This window comes from Carcharhinus amblyrhynchos, chromosome 26, assembly GCF_965287045.1.
Source record: "Carcharhinus amblyrhynchos chromosome 26, sCarAmb.v2.hapA, whole genome shotgun sequence".
NCBI lineage: Eukaryota > Metazoa > Chordata > Chondrichthyes > Carcharhiniformes > Carcharhinidae > Carcharhinus > Carcharhinus amblyrhynchos.
In genome coordinates, this window is record NC_137349.1 from 22,050,461 (window position 1) to 22,067,684 (window position 17,224).

At 40.2% G+C, this 17,224-nt stretch overlaps 1 protein-coding gene across 1 annotated transcript in view; it reads right to left on the reverse strand.

Moving 5' to 3' along the window:
- Window positions 1–17,224, reverse strand: part of LOC145358503 (protein unc-13 homolog A-like) — a 367,395-nt gene that overhangs the window by 284,908 nt on the left and 65,263 nt on the right. Inside the window, exon 2 of the mRNA XM_080212618.1 lies at window positions 8,700–8,729. Coding sequence (XP_080068744.1) covers window positions 8,700–8,729 — 30 coding nt within the window. The remainder of the gene's footprint in view (window positions 1–8,699; window positions 8,730–17,224) is intronic.

Genomic DNA, 17,224 nt, shown 5'->3' on the forward strand with positions numbered 1-17,224 from the left:
AAAATTGGGTCCTATGTTTTGAGCTTGGGAAGCACAGGCTGAATTGTGGGCAGTCGCTACCTCGCCTATTGTGAACAGCTATGTTTTGCCTTCAGTCATCTAGGCCCTAAAAGTTCCCATCCAGAAAGCCAGGTAGTGAAGGATTGAACTGCAGCCTATTCTTTATAGGCTATTGTCTAAACTTTTATTTACAGAGTACATATTACAAATATACTGCTCCTAACCCAACAAGCATAGTTTCAGTCTAGAGGAGAATTACTCACATTATCCTGACCAATATTTATCCTTGACTCAATATCACAGAAACAAATTATTTGCTCATTATCATATTGCTGTTTGTGGGAACTTGCTGTGCTTAAATCTGCTGTTGCGTGTTCTACTTTACAACAGTGGCTGCACTTCAAAAGTACTTCATTAGACACTTTTTGAGAAGTCCAGTGGAAATAAGAAATGCTACAGAACTACAAACCTTCTTTTCCTTTTCCCTATACTTAAGAGCACAAGTAAATTCCCAGTTAATGCCCACCCTTGAACACTATTAATATTCAATTTCTATATAATTAAGACTGTGCTCTGGAACTCCCTCCTAAATTACACTATCCTCCTTTAAAATTTATCTCATTAACCAAGCTTTTAGTCACCCGTCCTTTGACTTGAGTGACAACTTTTGTTTGATTATGCTCCCGTGAAACAGTTCGAGATGCCATACCATGTTAAAGGTACTATATAAATAGAACTTGTTGTGGGATATTTACTTTATTCAATTTAAGTTTTTTGTGGCATCATTTTCCTTAAACAAAATTTTGAAAGGCTAAAATTTCATGCACTTTAAATATCAATTGAGAACTAAGGATGTGCTTCAATCCAGACTAGAATGCCTATTTAAATCAGATCAGGTCAAAGATTTGCTGGATGCAAAGCTTAAATTTGGTCTGGAAAATGACATAATTGCCCATTTTTATTTAATAATTACCTGACATAAACATATCAAAATAATATGGGAACCAAATCAAGTCCACGTTCTCACTGGTGATTCCAACAACATGTTTTCTATTCAGATCAGCTTCAAAGTCAGTCTCAGGCAGTGCAGACAGCTAAAGAGAGTACCGAGTATCCAAATCAAGTCTGTTTTACAGTCTCGGTTTAAACTCCACACTATAACTCTTTGCAAAGCTTATATTTGTAGAAAGATGTGCAAATATAAGTGCCTGACAGTAATACCCAGATCCCATGAATGAATAAAAATAAGTCATACAAGTGCCCTTGATAATATTACCGAAACCACCATCAACGAACTATATTAACATTTACAAAATCTAATACAAGTTCTTGAGATTTTTTCCTATGTTCCTAAATTAATGATCAGGTTCACCTGCAACATACTTTTACGTACATGGTAACCAGGCATAGTTAGATAAATCATTTGAAACCGAGAGAAAGAAAATGAAGTGGACTGCTTGAAGGACCCAAAAAAATTATAACAGCGCTAACAGTTGAAGGAAATTCAATGTTAACAGTCGAAGGAAATTCAGAAAACAGGTTGGTCAGTTAAAGGAGGAACAGATGTATGGGCGGCACAGTGCCACAGTGGTTAGCACTGCTGCCTCACAGCTCCACAGACCCAGGTTCAATTCCCAGCTTGGGTGACTGTGTGTGAAGTTTGCATATTCTCCCAGTGTCTGCGTGGCTTTCCTCTGGGTGCTCCAGTTTCCTCCCACAGTCCAGTGATGTGCGAGTTAGATTGTTTGGCCATGCTAAATTGACCCTGGTGTCAGGCGGATAAGTAAGATATATATGTGGGGTTACAGGAATAGGGCATGGGTGGCATTGTAGTCAGTGCAGACTCGACGAGCCAAACGGTCTCCTTCCTCACTGGTGGGCGTAACTCATTACTCGATTTGTTATCCTATTCTACACTGGCTGACCAGTACTTCAATTTCATTTATCAGCCTTTGTATATTTTTATATTAGTTTCAATCCCAATCACTGTATAGTCTTTGCATCTAAGCACAAGTAATCTATCTCTAGGGTATTAACTTGACTTTTTTCTCTATAGATGACAATAGACCTGATGTGTATTTCTGGTACTGTTCAGATCTCTCTGCAGCAATTCAAATTTACACTGTTCACAGTTCTTTTCCTTTAATTTGTACTGAGTGAATATGTTGACTAACCAATGGTTTTCACCTTACTCCCGGCTCAGTATTTCACTTTCCAAGCTGTCTGCTCAATTAAAGAATGATATCTTTTCCCAGTCTTCTGGGATTCTCCTTGTAAATCTATTAGTTGTTCCACTTCTCTGACTTCTAAAAATCTATTTTGTGCCCTGAATCTCGCACCATATATTATTTGTTTTGCTGTCCAGATGTTCCTTCATTGAAAATGCTTTTCTAAATATAAATACAAGCAGTACAATTTAAGCTTTCTCGCAAACAAAACCAGTGTAGACACAAATGGGCAAATGATCCATCCACGTGCTGAAAAGTGTTATGGTTTTATAATCTCTTATGGTAAGGGTTGCATATTTGTATTGATTCTTATTGGCTTATTGAGCTTGAATGTATTCATATATTCACCTGATATACATCATAAATCCCTAGTGTGAGCAACAGGCAGAGACAAAGACAGAGACAGAGCTATGCAGGAGAACACGTACATGTAAATAAAACTCTGGTGTTTTAAACCTTGGTGTTCCCTAGAGTCACTCTACGATATACAACATAAAAAGTGGCAGTGAGGACAACAAACAGCATTTACTAGCCACCTGGGAAGATAGATTTATGGAGGAAAAAGTTAGGAACAGAAAAGTTAGAAAAGAAGTTTTTGCACGTGCTCCAAATCTGTCAGGCTAGGTGGACGTGAGTTACGCTGCAGCAGTTACACACTAGGTGTAAATAAGAGGCTGATGCACAGGTAGTTGCCACATGTGAAAGAAAAATCAAGGTGCTGCTGGAAATGTGTTATGAAGTGTATATGTGTGAAACCTCCATTAGTAGAAAATGGCACGAGTTTTCAGCCTCATGGGACCCTTTAATGATAATGTGAAGCAATGGAGCTCCTAGGCTGAACACTGACTGTTTTGTACAGGCAAACAATATAGCTGAAGATATTAAGTTACACACTTTCCTGAGCACGATGGAGAAAAAATGTTTGATCTTCTCCATACATTAGTGCAACCCAAGAAGAAAGGCACTAAAATGCATAAGCAGATCATAGATATTTTGCAAGCACATTTTTCACCAAAACCCTCGGTGATTGCAGAGCACTTTAGATTTGAGCAGAAGTCAATTGCACAATTTGTGGCTATGCTTAAAGAGTTGCAGAATATTGTGTGTTTGGGAATCAGCTGAATGACACTATTTGGGACAGATTTGTTTGTGGACTGTGCAGCGCGGCAACAGAGAAACATTTTGCTCACTGAAAATAAGCTTTCTCTGAAAATGCTGTTTCAACGGAACTGGCTGCGAAGCAAGCTGAGCAATTGAATTTGTGTACTCAAATAAACAAAATGGCAGCTGAATCGACATTCAACAACCAAAATTCATACATGTCACTGGTCTGCAAAACTAGAGCATTCTGCAGCTGATTTTTTTTTTTAATTCATTAGCGGGACATGGGCATTGCTGGCTGGCCAGTATTTATTGGCGATCCCTAGTGGCCCATGAACTGAGTGGCTTGCTAGGCCATTTCAGAGGGCAGTTGAGAGTCAATCACATTGCTGCTGGTTGTTGGTCTGGAGTCACAAGTAGGTCAGACAAGGTAAGGACAGCAGATTTCCTTCACTAAAGGACATTAGTGAACCAGACGGGGTTTTTTAAACAATTGACGGTGGTTTCATGATAATTAGGATCTTAATTCCAGATTTTTATTATTGTATTCAATATCCATCACCTGCCATGGCGAGATTCCAACCTGGGTCCCCAGAACATTAGCTGAGTTTCTTGATTAATAGTCTAGCAACAATACCACTCAGCCATGACCTCCCCATATGCTGGTGTAAAGACATGTTATGTTGAAGCCATGAGAAAAAAGGACAGTGCGCCTGCTGGAAGAATAAACAAGTTCTAAGTAAAAACAAGAAACAGAACAAACCAGGATAGCATTTAAACAAAAGGAGAAATGTTCATGCTATACAAAAAGGTCAAGAATAGTGACACTCAGTCTAAGGAGGAATTATAACGGAATGTGCTAGCCATTTCTGGTGCTACACACTGATACTGGGTCACTCTACTGCTGAATGGATGGAAATTGATATTGGGACAGCAATCTCGCTGGTGCCAAGAGATTGTTTACGAAGTGAAACAAATACAAAATTGCTGAAAATTTTAAGTTGCACACTTATGATATTAAGTGTCTAGCATGGGAAATAGGCAGTTTCCTTGAAGCTGTCAAGGATAGTACTAAAGACATGCACAGACAAAGTGGTTCCACTGAAGCGCCCCATCGAAGTAGCTGTGTGACTTAAATCAGCAAACAGCAAATTTGTCTCTATATGTAGTAAAGGGCAACTATCCAGATCATACAGGGCAGGAGAAGCTTCAACTGAACTCAGCCAAAGCCAACATAAGCAATGGAGAATCAGGCCTCACAAAAATTTTAAAGAATCACACAGTTGCTTTTGATGGAGAATTAGGGAGCATGAAAGATGACACTTAAACTGAGACTAAAAGGAGAAAGTGAAGCTTGAAAGCACGATCTGTATCATATGCTTTTAGGCCAAAAGTAGAAACTTGGACCACACATGGGAATTCCATCACTAGCAGCAAGTAGAATGCAAAAATAGGCATTACTTTTGGCTGCATGTACTTATATCATTAAGTATTGACAATCAAGTCTGCATTGTAATAAAAGAACAAAGAACAACCCAGCACGGGAAACAGGCCCTTCGGCCCAACGAGCCCGCGCCGCCGCATCACCCTACACCTATTCTACCCTGCATGTCTACGAATGGGACCCTACTCAGTCAGATTCAGGGAAGAAATAGTGTCAATTTGGTAGAAACCGATTAGCCTAAGAGCACATCTTTGGGGTGTGGGAGGAAACCGGAGCGCCCGGAGGAAACCCACGCAACCACAGGGAGAATGCGCAAACTCCCACAGACACAGGCCCAAATCCATGTATCTGCACAGCTAGCAGTGCTAGTCACTGAGCTGTTGCGGCGCCCGTCTACCGGTCCAGGATCAAGCACACACACCGACATGAAGTACTAGGCCACTCCTGAACTTCCAAGGGCAGCCCACGCACGACCCGCCGTGTGCATGCCCCTCGCTTGACACGAGGTGGACCTCCACCTGTGGAATAAAGACAAAAAATATTAATCATACAGCCTGCCCTTCCGGTGTCTCCCGAGGTTTAACCCTATTTAATAGCCCCTACCATATCCCTCCATTCTCGTTTCACTCATGTGCCTATCTAACTGCATCTTAAACGAGTCCAACGTTCCTGCCTCCACCACCCTACTCGGTAGCGCATTCCAGACCCCCACAACTCTCTGCGTAAAGAACCTTCTTCTCACCTCCAAATTATACCTCCCCCCCCCCCCTCACCCTTAAGTGATGACCTCTCGTGTTCGTACCCAGTCTAGGGAGCAGTCTCTCACTATTAACTCTATCTATTCCCTTCAGTATCTTATATACCTCTATCATGTCCCCTCTCAATCTCCGTCTTTCCAAGGAGAATAGCCCCAGTCTCTTCAATCTCTCCTCATAACCCAGTCCCCCCATGCCAGGCAACATCCTGGTAAACCTCCTCTGCACCCTTTCCAGAGACTCCACGTCCTTCCGGTAGTAAGGTGACCAGAACTGGACGCAGTACTCCAAATGCTGTCTAACCAACGTTCTGTATAACTGAAGCATTAGACGGCAGCTTTTATACTCTAAGCCCCTTCCTATAAAGGCTAACATCCCATAAGCCTTCCTAACAACGTTCTCCACTTGTGACGCAACCTTCATGGATTTGTGAACCTGCACTCCCAGGTCCCTCTGTACGTCTATACTCCTAATCGGCCTACCTTTTATCACATAGCTCCTCTCTGCATTATTCCGTCCAAAATGCATCACCTCGCATTTGTCAGGATTAAATGCCATCTGCCACCTATCTGCCCACTGCACCAACCTATCTATATCCTGTTGTATCACCTGACAATCCAGTTCCGTACCCGCCAACCCTGCCATCTTGGTGTCATCAGCAAACTTGCTGATCACACCACCTACGCCCTCTTCCAAGTCATTTATGTAGACATAATGTAGATGGACTTTCAAGATTACCACTGCCAGGTAATTTGCCAAACTTTTCAAGCAGAAATATCTTCTACTTTGAACAAATAGACAAAACAACTGTCACTTCCAGGCAAGTGAGAAAACACAATCGGAGCAATCCTGTACTCTCAGAAGTGATGGCTCTGGTTTTATGAGGAAAGACCTTAGAACTAACACCTAACCTGAAAACCTACTACTCCAGGAGATTGGAGCTGTCAGTGTAATCAGGATGTCTTCTGTGGGGATCAGCGTGACCGTTCTGCCATCATTGAGAAAGCGGGTGTTAGAGGAGCTACACAACGGCCATCGTGAAATCATAATCATGAAGGAAATACCAAGAAGTTATTTCTGTTGGCCTGGATTGGATGTGGAAAGCTAACATATTCTTTGTGCGGAAAGGTAAGAAAGCTGTCAGGCTTAGCACTGCTGTTTTCATTAGAATAGCCTGAAGAGGCTTGGCAACAAGCACATGTGAATTTTGCAGTTCATATGGTCTTCGTAATGTTCAATACTCCCATTATGTGGCCAGAGTCGCTGTGACAAAATCTACATAATCGGAAAAGACTATCAAGAGCCTAGGAGATTCCCTGAACAACTGGCAAGTGATCTCAATTTGTCATGCAAGAATTTGAAAGCCACTTACAAGGGAATGCTATTCAATGTATTTGTTCTGCTACTAATAGAGTAGCAGAATGTTTCATCCAAATCACGAAACATATCTTGAGAGCAACCAGAGAACAAGGTTCACTGATCAGATGTCTTAACAAATTGGAATAGCACACACTCCACAACCAAGGTCTCTTCTGCATTACTAATGACGAAGAGAGAACTACAATCAGCAGTCAATCGGTTGAAATCCCAGAAAACTAAAGAGATCGTACAGCAGCAACAGCAAGGACAAGAGGAACGGCAGCAAAACAAAGTATATAGTTTTCTACCAAGGACAAAGGGGTTTTGGCTCTTAAGTAGAGAAATGGGTTTCTATTACAATACTTGCTCTTATACTGGCTCTTATGCTGCCCAGACCAGATATGAAATTGTCTGGAGGAGTCATGGAAACCAGCTGTTGGCTGGGAGAACAAATCCACTGAAATCAGAACCTGCTGAGAATCCAGATTCAGCCACACAAAGGCCTGACCTAAATCTTCCCACAAACCTGACACCAACAGACACCCAGGAGACACCACTGAGGAAAGCAACATCTTAGGTACTGTTCAGTCACAGAAGTAGTCTCTAGCTTCTATGAAAATGTGGTTAAACCCACTACTGATGGCGTACGTGCAAAAATGAAAATGTCAGAGGTGACCACCAATGTGAAGAAAATGCCAGAGGTTTGCCATCAGCCATTTGGAGAGCGATGACCTCCAGGCCATCAGACTTGCTGGTTATTGTTCATATTGAACTTGTTGGGGATGTTTAAGAGGAAAAGAAATGTTATATATTTGTGTTGTTTCTTATTGGCTTACTGAGCTCTGCTAAATCAATGTATTTGCATATTCACCAGAAATGACATCATAAGTCTCTAGCATGGGGAAACAGGCAGAGAAGCACAGCCATGTACGATAACACATACTTGTAAATAAAGCTCTGTGTTGTAAATCCACAATGCTCCCTTGCGTCATTCTCCAATACACAACAGAAAGCACATCATGGATATGGAATTAGGCATGGTTGTGGTCCCATAGATAATTTCATATGTAGCTGATCATGTTGGTTAAGAAGAATCACTATTTATATAACGGTTGAAGCAATTTTTTCAAGCGGCATCTCAGCCTTTTGGCCAAGGTGCAAATTAGATCAAGCCTTGGAGGAGGAGCTACACCTACTCCAATCAGCTTGGATCATGTAGATCAAGCCCAAGACAGGAGGTGAGAGCCCTGTCTTGTCAGCTTGGATCGGGAATGTCCCAACTTGTTGGGACTCTGAATTGGCTTTAATTTGACTTGATTGGATTGGAATCAAGTAAACAAAAAAAAACTATGTATATAATGGTACCAATACTTTTCAACAAATTCAGAACTATACCTTTGTGGGTCATCATATGCAGAAACAGCATTTATAGAAAAAAAACCCAGTGCCATATCCTGTGCTAGTCATATGATTTATATGCAAAATGGCAGCAGTAGTTTTTGTCATTAATCTCAGGGTACTATTTATATTTGGTATACACAACCAATTTCTCCAATCCAATTGTTTCAGTGAACTGTATCTTTAACATACATAAGGTACCCCAGTGATTCTATTTGTTGACAATGAACTGGAAAATTTTAGAGATGAGAGAATCTAATGCTAGCATTACTGTCATTCCCACACTATCCCACATTTGTTAAGCCACAATTATGTTCTATTGTTGAAATATCTTTAAAATCTTGAGATCTGCACTGCAGTAAAGATGGCATTCATTAACAATTCCCCAGAAGAATTAGGAAAAATAACACTTACCTTGCGGTCCATCAAGCTTTGCTTTCTTAACTGAAAAAGAAGAAAAACATTTTATTCTAATAAAATTGTCCATTAAGTTGCTGCAATAAACACTCAATAATTCAGTGATCAGGCACACACACAGAAAGGGTCAGAAAATCCAGGTTACAATGCTGGATCATGCTCCACAAGTGGGGCTACCACTAGACAATCAAAATTATTTCTTGACTAACTTAGGATAGTAATTTTCTTTAGCTATCCATAGAATTACATTGAAGTAACCTAATATGTACATACAGGGCTGAATTTAATGACTGTAACAGTGGCCCATCCACCGGCCAGAAAGGTAGTGGCAAATCCCACCACAGCCATTTTGGGATTCCTATCAGCTTGTCAATCAGGCAGCTCATCTCCAGTTACTGTGGTTTCCACATCTTTAAAGGTTGAGAATCTGCCTTCAAGAACGGTTGGCCAATCAGATGGCTGGCAGTTCTTCAGTTCCAGCAGTGCCAAGAGGCACAATGGCCACCAATGGAACCGCATCAGGCCCTAAAGCAAAAACCATGGACAAGACCACCGTCCCCAATAAGGGGTGGGTGAGGAGGGCCCTTGCCATGGAGGGGCATTCCACAAGTTACTGGGTGCCTAATCAACAGAGACTTAATTTAATTATGCATATGGTCAGCACTAGGAGAGTTCAAGGGTACAAAAGTTATGATGGAATTCTCCTTTTAAACTTATACTGCCTTTCTATTCAGCTTTAAAAGCTTCTTCACAAATGTTTCAAAATCTTAACTGTTCTACCATTAGCTGTTATATCTAATTCCTCTTACAAAACATGTTGGCATGCTTTTAATATGCTGAGTATGAAGAAATTGTAATTGGAATCAATGATTTTCAAATCGTTTATAAAACAAATGCAGAAGATCATGCAGCAGGAAGGTGACTATTCAATGCTACAGAACAATTTTTTAGTCTGAAGGCTTATTTGAATTTTGTGTTTGTTCCAATAATGCAATTGCCATCAATATCATCAGCGATGAAGTACACCATATTTTGTTTAGCAGAACAGGATATTAATGACTGTGCTTGAAAAATATACAGTATAAACTAGTATGCACATATATTTCCATCATAATTCATGTCCCCCATCACTTGTTTCATAATGTTAATAAAGAATTGCCAAAAGCAGTGGTGGCAGTTCATGTGGTATGGAAAATAAATATTGGTATATTTGAAATGCTAAAAGTGTCACCGACTGTGGACAAAAAAAACCTCAGATTCCCTTTGGAAACTTCATGAAACCTCTAATTTTCTCAGAACAGCCAAAGTTTACAAAACCTAATACACATTACTGCGACATTCAAGATGATCATTGATCCTCTCCGTCTTCACCACAATGGATTAAAACAGGCAGAATACCCTTGCTGTTTCTAGTTACAATCAAAAAAAATCACCAACCATATTTTCTATTGCCACAACTTGAATAGGATTATATTTTTATGCTCATCACTGAAGTGCTTTTTAGAAAATAGGCTCAGGAAACTAATGTTGAGGATTGCCCTCAGATTTATCCTCATTTCCTGGTTTTTCCACTCATTAGTTTCAGAGCAATAAATTGCTCCATTTATAGAGGTTAATGACAATAAGTAGTTAAATACAACAGAGAAAAGTCAACATTGACGTAACAAACTGAAAATTACAAATATAAATGCAAAATGCCAGGAGCGCTAGAGCATAAAAAATCTAGGTCATACCAAACTGCAAAAGCTAGTGGTAAGCTGGAGAATTAGAGAACTTTAAGATTCAGCAAAAGGATACCAAAATAGAATCAAAAAATGAACATGAACTTTGAAAGAAAATGAGCAGAAAACATAAACAGATTCCAACAGCTTCTATAAGTATATAAAACAGAAGAGAATAGCTAAAGTAAGTGTTGGTTCTTTAGAGGACAATACTTGTGAGATATTAATGGGGAACACAAAGATGGCGGAGGCACTAAACCAATATTTTGCCTCTGTCTGCACTGTAGAGAATAATGAAGATTTTCCAAGAATTATAGTTAATGCAGAGGAACTTGCTACAATAACCATCACTAGCAAGAAGGTATTAAATAAACTAATGGGATTAAAGGCAGATAAATTTCCGGGACCTGATAATCTGCACCCTTGAATATTAAAGGTGGTAACAGCAGAGATACTGGATGCACTGGTTGTGATATTTCAAAATTCTTTGGATTCTGGTAAGGTCCCAGTGGATTGGAAGCACGCTAACGTAATGCCCCTATTCAAAAATGGAGAGAGACAAAGTAGAAAACTATAAGCTGGTTACATTGATCTCTGTGGTGGGGATGTTGCTGGAAGCAATCATTAAGCGGGAGATGAATGAGCACTTGGAAAGACAAAGCTCAATCCACCATTGTCAGCATGGTTTTATGAAGGACAAGTCATGCTTGACAAACTTGCTTGAATTCTTTGAGGAGATAATTAGCAAGGTGGGTAGTGAGGAACCTGTGGGTGTGGAATATCTAGACTTCCAGAAGGCACTTGACAAGATACTGATCCAGAAGGTGAGATCGCAGGGGTTTGGGGGTAGAATACTAGATTGGATTGAGGATTAACTGACTGACCGAAAGCAGAGATTCAGGATAAATGGATCCCTCTCTGGCTGGTGAAATAAAAGTAGCAGGGTGCCGGAGGGGTCAGTCCTTGAACCTCAACTGTTTACAATCTATATAAATATGGTCTGCAAGCAGAGACAGAGCGCAGTTTAGCAAAATTTGTGGATGATACTAAAATAGGTGGGAAAGCAGGCAGTGAAGACGATAAAGAAGTTTCAGACAGATATAGATAGACTGGCAGAATGGGCCAAAATTTGGCAGATGGAGTTTAATGTGGGTAAGTGTGCGGTTAGCCAGTTTGGCAGAAAAAAAAGAAAGACAAATTATTACCTAAGTTAAAAGTAGATTTAAAATGCATCCGGACAGAAGGATTTGGGTGTCTACATTCATGAATCGTAGAAAGTGGGCAAGTAGGTGCAGCATGGGATATTGGCATTTATTGCAAAGCGACTGGAGTATAAAAGTAGAGAAGTGTTGCAATTGTACAGAGTGTTGGTGAGATCACATCTGGAGTACTGTATCCAATTTTGGTCTCCTTACTCGAGAAAGATTTTGGTGGCCCGGAAGCAGTTCAGAGGATGTTCACCAGATTGATTCTGGGGATGAAATGGTTATCGTATGAGGGAAATTAAATCAGTTATACTAGTTGGAGTTTAGAAAGATGAGAAGGGATCTAATCAAGATATATAACATTTTAAAAGGTATTGACAAAATAAATGTAGACCAAATGTTTCCTTTTATGGGGCAATCTCGAACAAGAGGTCACAGTTATAGTTTGAAAGGCGGTGGATTAAACTGAGGTGAGGAGGAGCCATTTCCCACAGTGGGTGGTGAATTTGTGAAACTCACTGCTCCATAGTGCGATGGAGTCTAAATTGTTTAATGATTTCAAGGAGTAGCTAGATATATTTCTAATTAAAAAAAAATAAAAAGGATATGGGGAACAGGTGGGGAGGTGAATTTGACACCAGGGAGAGATCTGATTGAATGGCTGAACAGTCTCAAAGGGCTGAATTTGCTTACTTCTGTTCTTAATTCCTATGTTCCTATATCTCTGAGGCTGACTTGGTTCTCTTTCACTTTCACCTTGGAAGATGGCCCTGGGTTTTAAGTAGTTAATTCTGTCTCATTTCAAACTGCATCATTTCCAATCAGTTGAAAGTGATAGCATGCAGCATCACCTGGACAAAATTCGGGCTTGGATTGACAGGTGGCAAGCAACAACTTGTGCCACACAAAAATGTCAGGCAATAATAAATCTCCAACGAAAGAGAACCAAACCATGTCCCCAAGACATTCAATGGCAGTACTATCACTGAATCCCCATTATCAACGTCAAAAAGAGTTACCATTAACCAGAAATTTAACTATATCAGCCACATAAATACTGTGGTTACAAGAGCAGGTCAAAAGCTGGGAATTTTGCACCAAATAACCCAAGTTGTGAGCCCCCAAAGCCTGTTAGCTACCTGCATAGAATAAGTCAGCAGGGTGATGGAATACTAGATGAGAGCAGTTCCACCAAAATGCAAGAAGCTCAACCCCATCCAGGACAAAATGCCTGCTAACTGACACCCATCCACCACCTTAATCATTCACTCTCCCCACAACTGGCACAATGGGCAGGATTTTATGGTCTCGCTTGTCCTGAAACTGTAAGATCCCATCTGAAGTCAACAGACCTTCCCACGGTCTGCCTGTCATCTGCTCCAATTCCCATGGCGGGATAGGGGCAGCAAAATTCCAACCAACACGTACTATCTACTAGAAACATTGAGGTAAATCATTATGACTTCTTTAACAACACCTTCCAAAACTACAATTCCTACTCCTGGGGAAAAATGGGAGCAAACATATGGGATTACCAAAACCTGAAATTTCCCCTCCAACTCTCACACCATTCTGATTTGAAACTATATCACCATTCCTCCATGTTGCTCAGTCAAAACCCCAGATCACCTCACTAACAGCATTATGGGTGTACCTGCACAATATGGACTGCAATCATTCATTCAATGCCACCACTACATTCTCAGGAGCAATTAGGGGTAGTAGGTGCTGGCCTTGTCAGCACTGCCCAAATCCCATGAAGGAATAAAAAGAAATTGCAAGTTCATGAGAGTAATTGAATAGTTCTTTCAAAGAGCTGGCACAAACAAATTGGGCCAAATGATTACTTCTGTGTTATTTGATTTTAATAAGGAGTCAGCACAAACTGAGGGGAAGGAGAACCCTTATGTGACTTGAGAAAAGGAGCAAGGAGATGGATTAGAGAAAGGATAGTGCTTTCTTAAAGTAAAGTATGAAAGTGGTATGCAAGTGTCACAGTTGAGGCCGCCTTTACTGGTTGGATGTCGCAAATATGGGTAAACCCAAATAACAATTTAAAAAATTAAAATTATATTATGAAATGCAAAAAATAGTACTACCTGAATTAAAATTCATCATTCCAACACAAAACTCTCCAGCAAAGCATGCCACATTTGCCCCCATCCCCAACTTCCCAGAAATGTGTATACCAGTGGGTGGAAGTATGAGTTAATGTTTGGAATTGGTTTAATGCTAATAGCTATGCACACCTACCAATGGATTAAATGATAATGTACAATAGCATTTTAAATGCAACAAGGTGCAAAAAATCAGAAGAAATCCATTGTAACAAGTAGTCTGCTACTAAGCAAGGAAGGTAGGAGGTGCATTTTGAACATGAATTCTTTTATACAAATCCCTTGTGCACCAGAATTCTACTTAGTAACATCATGTGTGGAGGCAGAGTGTAAAGATTATGTGTTAGAACTGACTGCTTAGTGTGGAGGTGGGTGGGGTGTAAATGTCAATCTGTAAAATGTATAGTTTTTGATACACTGAAAAGGCCAATATCTACAATACATAAGATGTGAATCATGTCCTTTTACAGAACTACATCTTCATGATTAAGAAAATAATCAGCTGAATTACTTTAAAAAACATCAAAAAGAACAGTTAATCCTCAGCAGGCCAGACTGTGATACTTCCAATGCTTCATTCTGCAGTCAACTGTTAGCTCATGCCACAAACAACACAGCATTCCAATCGCCAATGTCTTTTCGAATCTCATCGTGCTTCCCATTTCCTCCTTTTGCACACACCACCATGCACCCACTGGCCCCACTGCATGCCCATATCTGAATGTCAAATTATTTACCAATTTTGATTCCTTTAGAAGATTTAAGAATATTACACAGGATTACAGAGCATAAACGACACAGAATTAAGCCATTTAGTCCAAATGGTTCATTCAGTCTTTATGCTCCAGTCAAGCCAACTCCCATAATTTCTCAGTCTACTATCACAACTACCTATTCCCTCTCCTTACATACTTGTCTGATTTTCTGTTAGATATATCTGTGGGTTTCCTCTGGGTTTTCGGTTTCCTCCCACAGTCCGAAGATGCGCAGGTCAATTGGCCATGCTAAATGGGAATTGGGTGGGATTGTGGTCAGTGCAGACTAGATGGGCTGAATGGCTTCTGTATGTACTGTAGGGATTCTACGAACTATATTATATGCTTCAACCTTCTCTGTAGCGGCAATTTCCACATTCTTACAACATTGGATGAAGATGTTTCTTATTAGATTTCTTTGTAACTATATTATGATGATGGCTTCCAATTAAGGTCTTCTCCACAGAAGGAAATATTTTCTCTGCAACCTTTCGACGCAATCCTTTCATAACTTTAAAGACCTGTGTTAGGTCATCGTCAGCCTTCTTTTTTCAAGGGAGAAGAAACCCTCCTGTCAATCCTTCCTGGATAAAAATATCTATGCCTATTGGCTACAATTCTGGTAAATCTTCACTTGAGTCTCTCCAGTACCTCTATATCCTTATCATAGCAAGCAGAACTCTGTACAGTACCCCAACTGCAGTCTAAACAAGGTACGATACAGGTTCAGCATAACTTCTCAATTCTTCAATTCTATTCCTCTAGCAATAAAATCTAGTGCTCGGCTTGCATTTTTTATTGTCTTTCTAATCAATGGCACAACTTTTATTTGTATTCCAAGATCCCTTTGTTTCTCTACCCTCGCTATTGCATCTTCCAAGTAGGAAGTTACCCCCCTATTCTTCCTGTCAAAATGTACTACCACACAGTTATCTTTGTTGAGCTTCGTTTGCCAATTATTTGCCCATGATGCAAGTTATATCTTTCCATTTGTTTCAATATCCCTCAGTTTTGACTATTCTCCCAAACTGGTGTCATTCATAAATTTAGAAATTATGTTTTTGATTCCAAACTCCAAATTGTTACTGTAACTTGTGGTCAGCAGTGGCCTTCACACTGATCCTTGTGAAACACCATTTCCCACCTGCTGCCACTCTGAGGTCTTGATTTTCATACCCAAGTCATAAGTTCCTGGCTTGCCTTGCCCAATTCTGGAGAAACTCACCCAAAAAGGCAAGGTTTTCACTCTTTGGGGGTCAGTATGGAATAGGTTCAGGCCCACCACTCCCAAACCGAGATTGGAGACAGCTATAATGGTGACTGAGTGACAAGGTGGGCAAGTTCAAATGTCCATCTTGATTCTCTGGGAGTTTGTCCAAGTTTTTTGTTAAATATTAGACCCTTTAGCTTCACCCTTCACATTACCCCACTCCCCATGTCTCATCCATGTCAACCCATGCCCCCCATCCACCTTGTCCCTTTATAGGCCTATGACAATTTAATGACAACTCGTTGTAAGTCAGCCATTGCCCTTACATCCTTCATGCCAACTCACACAGTATCCATGGGCAGAACTCAGAAGCGATGTTCAGATTAAGTAAAATTCTAAATATCCATTATAGCATCCCCATATTGAAAAAGACCCAATCACTAAAGCCCATTCAAAACATTCAAATGCCTTTGAGTTTAAAGTTCACTTACTAGTGGTGTCACATGTAAGTTCACATTAACACTGCAAAAGTTACTGTGAAAATTCTCTAATCACCACACTCTGGCGCCTGTTCGCATACACTGAAGGAGAATTTAGCATGGCCAACATACCTAACCTCACCAGTACATCTTTTAGACTGTGGGAGGAAACCGGAGCATCCAGAAGAAACCCACGCAGACACAAACAGTGACCCAAGCTGGGAATTAAACCCCAGGTTCCTGGGGTTGTGAGGCAGTGGTGCTAACTACTTAAGTACTTAATCATTTGTAAAACAAACACTCTTGTATTCATTACCCCACAAAGTCAGCTAATTCTTTATCAACTCTGAGCTGACAATGAAGCTGTGAATTTAAGATTGCCTACTGAGATGATAATAAAATTGTGGCAGTCAAGCATTAACAATGGCACGATGGTACCCCTTGGGTAAAGTTAGCAAACAGCTATTGTAACTGCTAGACCAGATTTTTCTATTCTAACTCTTGTTGATACAGCCTATTAAGGCTGGGGATTTCAACATCTTCAAAGCTTGACAGTTCTACAGATCTTATCCACCTTTCAAGAACATTTATGAACATTCAAAAAAAGTTGGCACTCCTACACTGCAGACTTCCATATTCTGTTCAAAGCATTATATTTTGAGATGTCCCCTTTTTTTTTTTTAGGAGGCCTTAGATTCCCTCTGCACTTGTATTTCCATTTTTGTAGCTATGTCTGACAGTTGGTGGCTTGAATCCAGCCAATTCATCTTGAAGATTTCCATTCTCTCTAGCATTTGTTTCAAGTCAGCAAGGTCAATCCCATAATCTTTTTTCATTTATACTTTTTATAGCACATGCATTATCTAACAATGAATAATTATTTACATAACATTAAATGGAGATATTCTGTTCAATATACCCATTGTTCAGGATCTCACTTTAAAATATTCGAGAAAGAGAGGCCGGAATTCTACCGGCATGCCAGCCCCATTTCAGGGGCGGGGCTCGGCTTGGAGAATGGCATTCTCCTTTGGC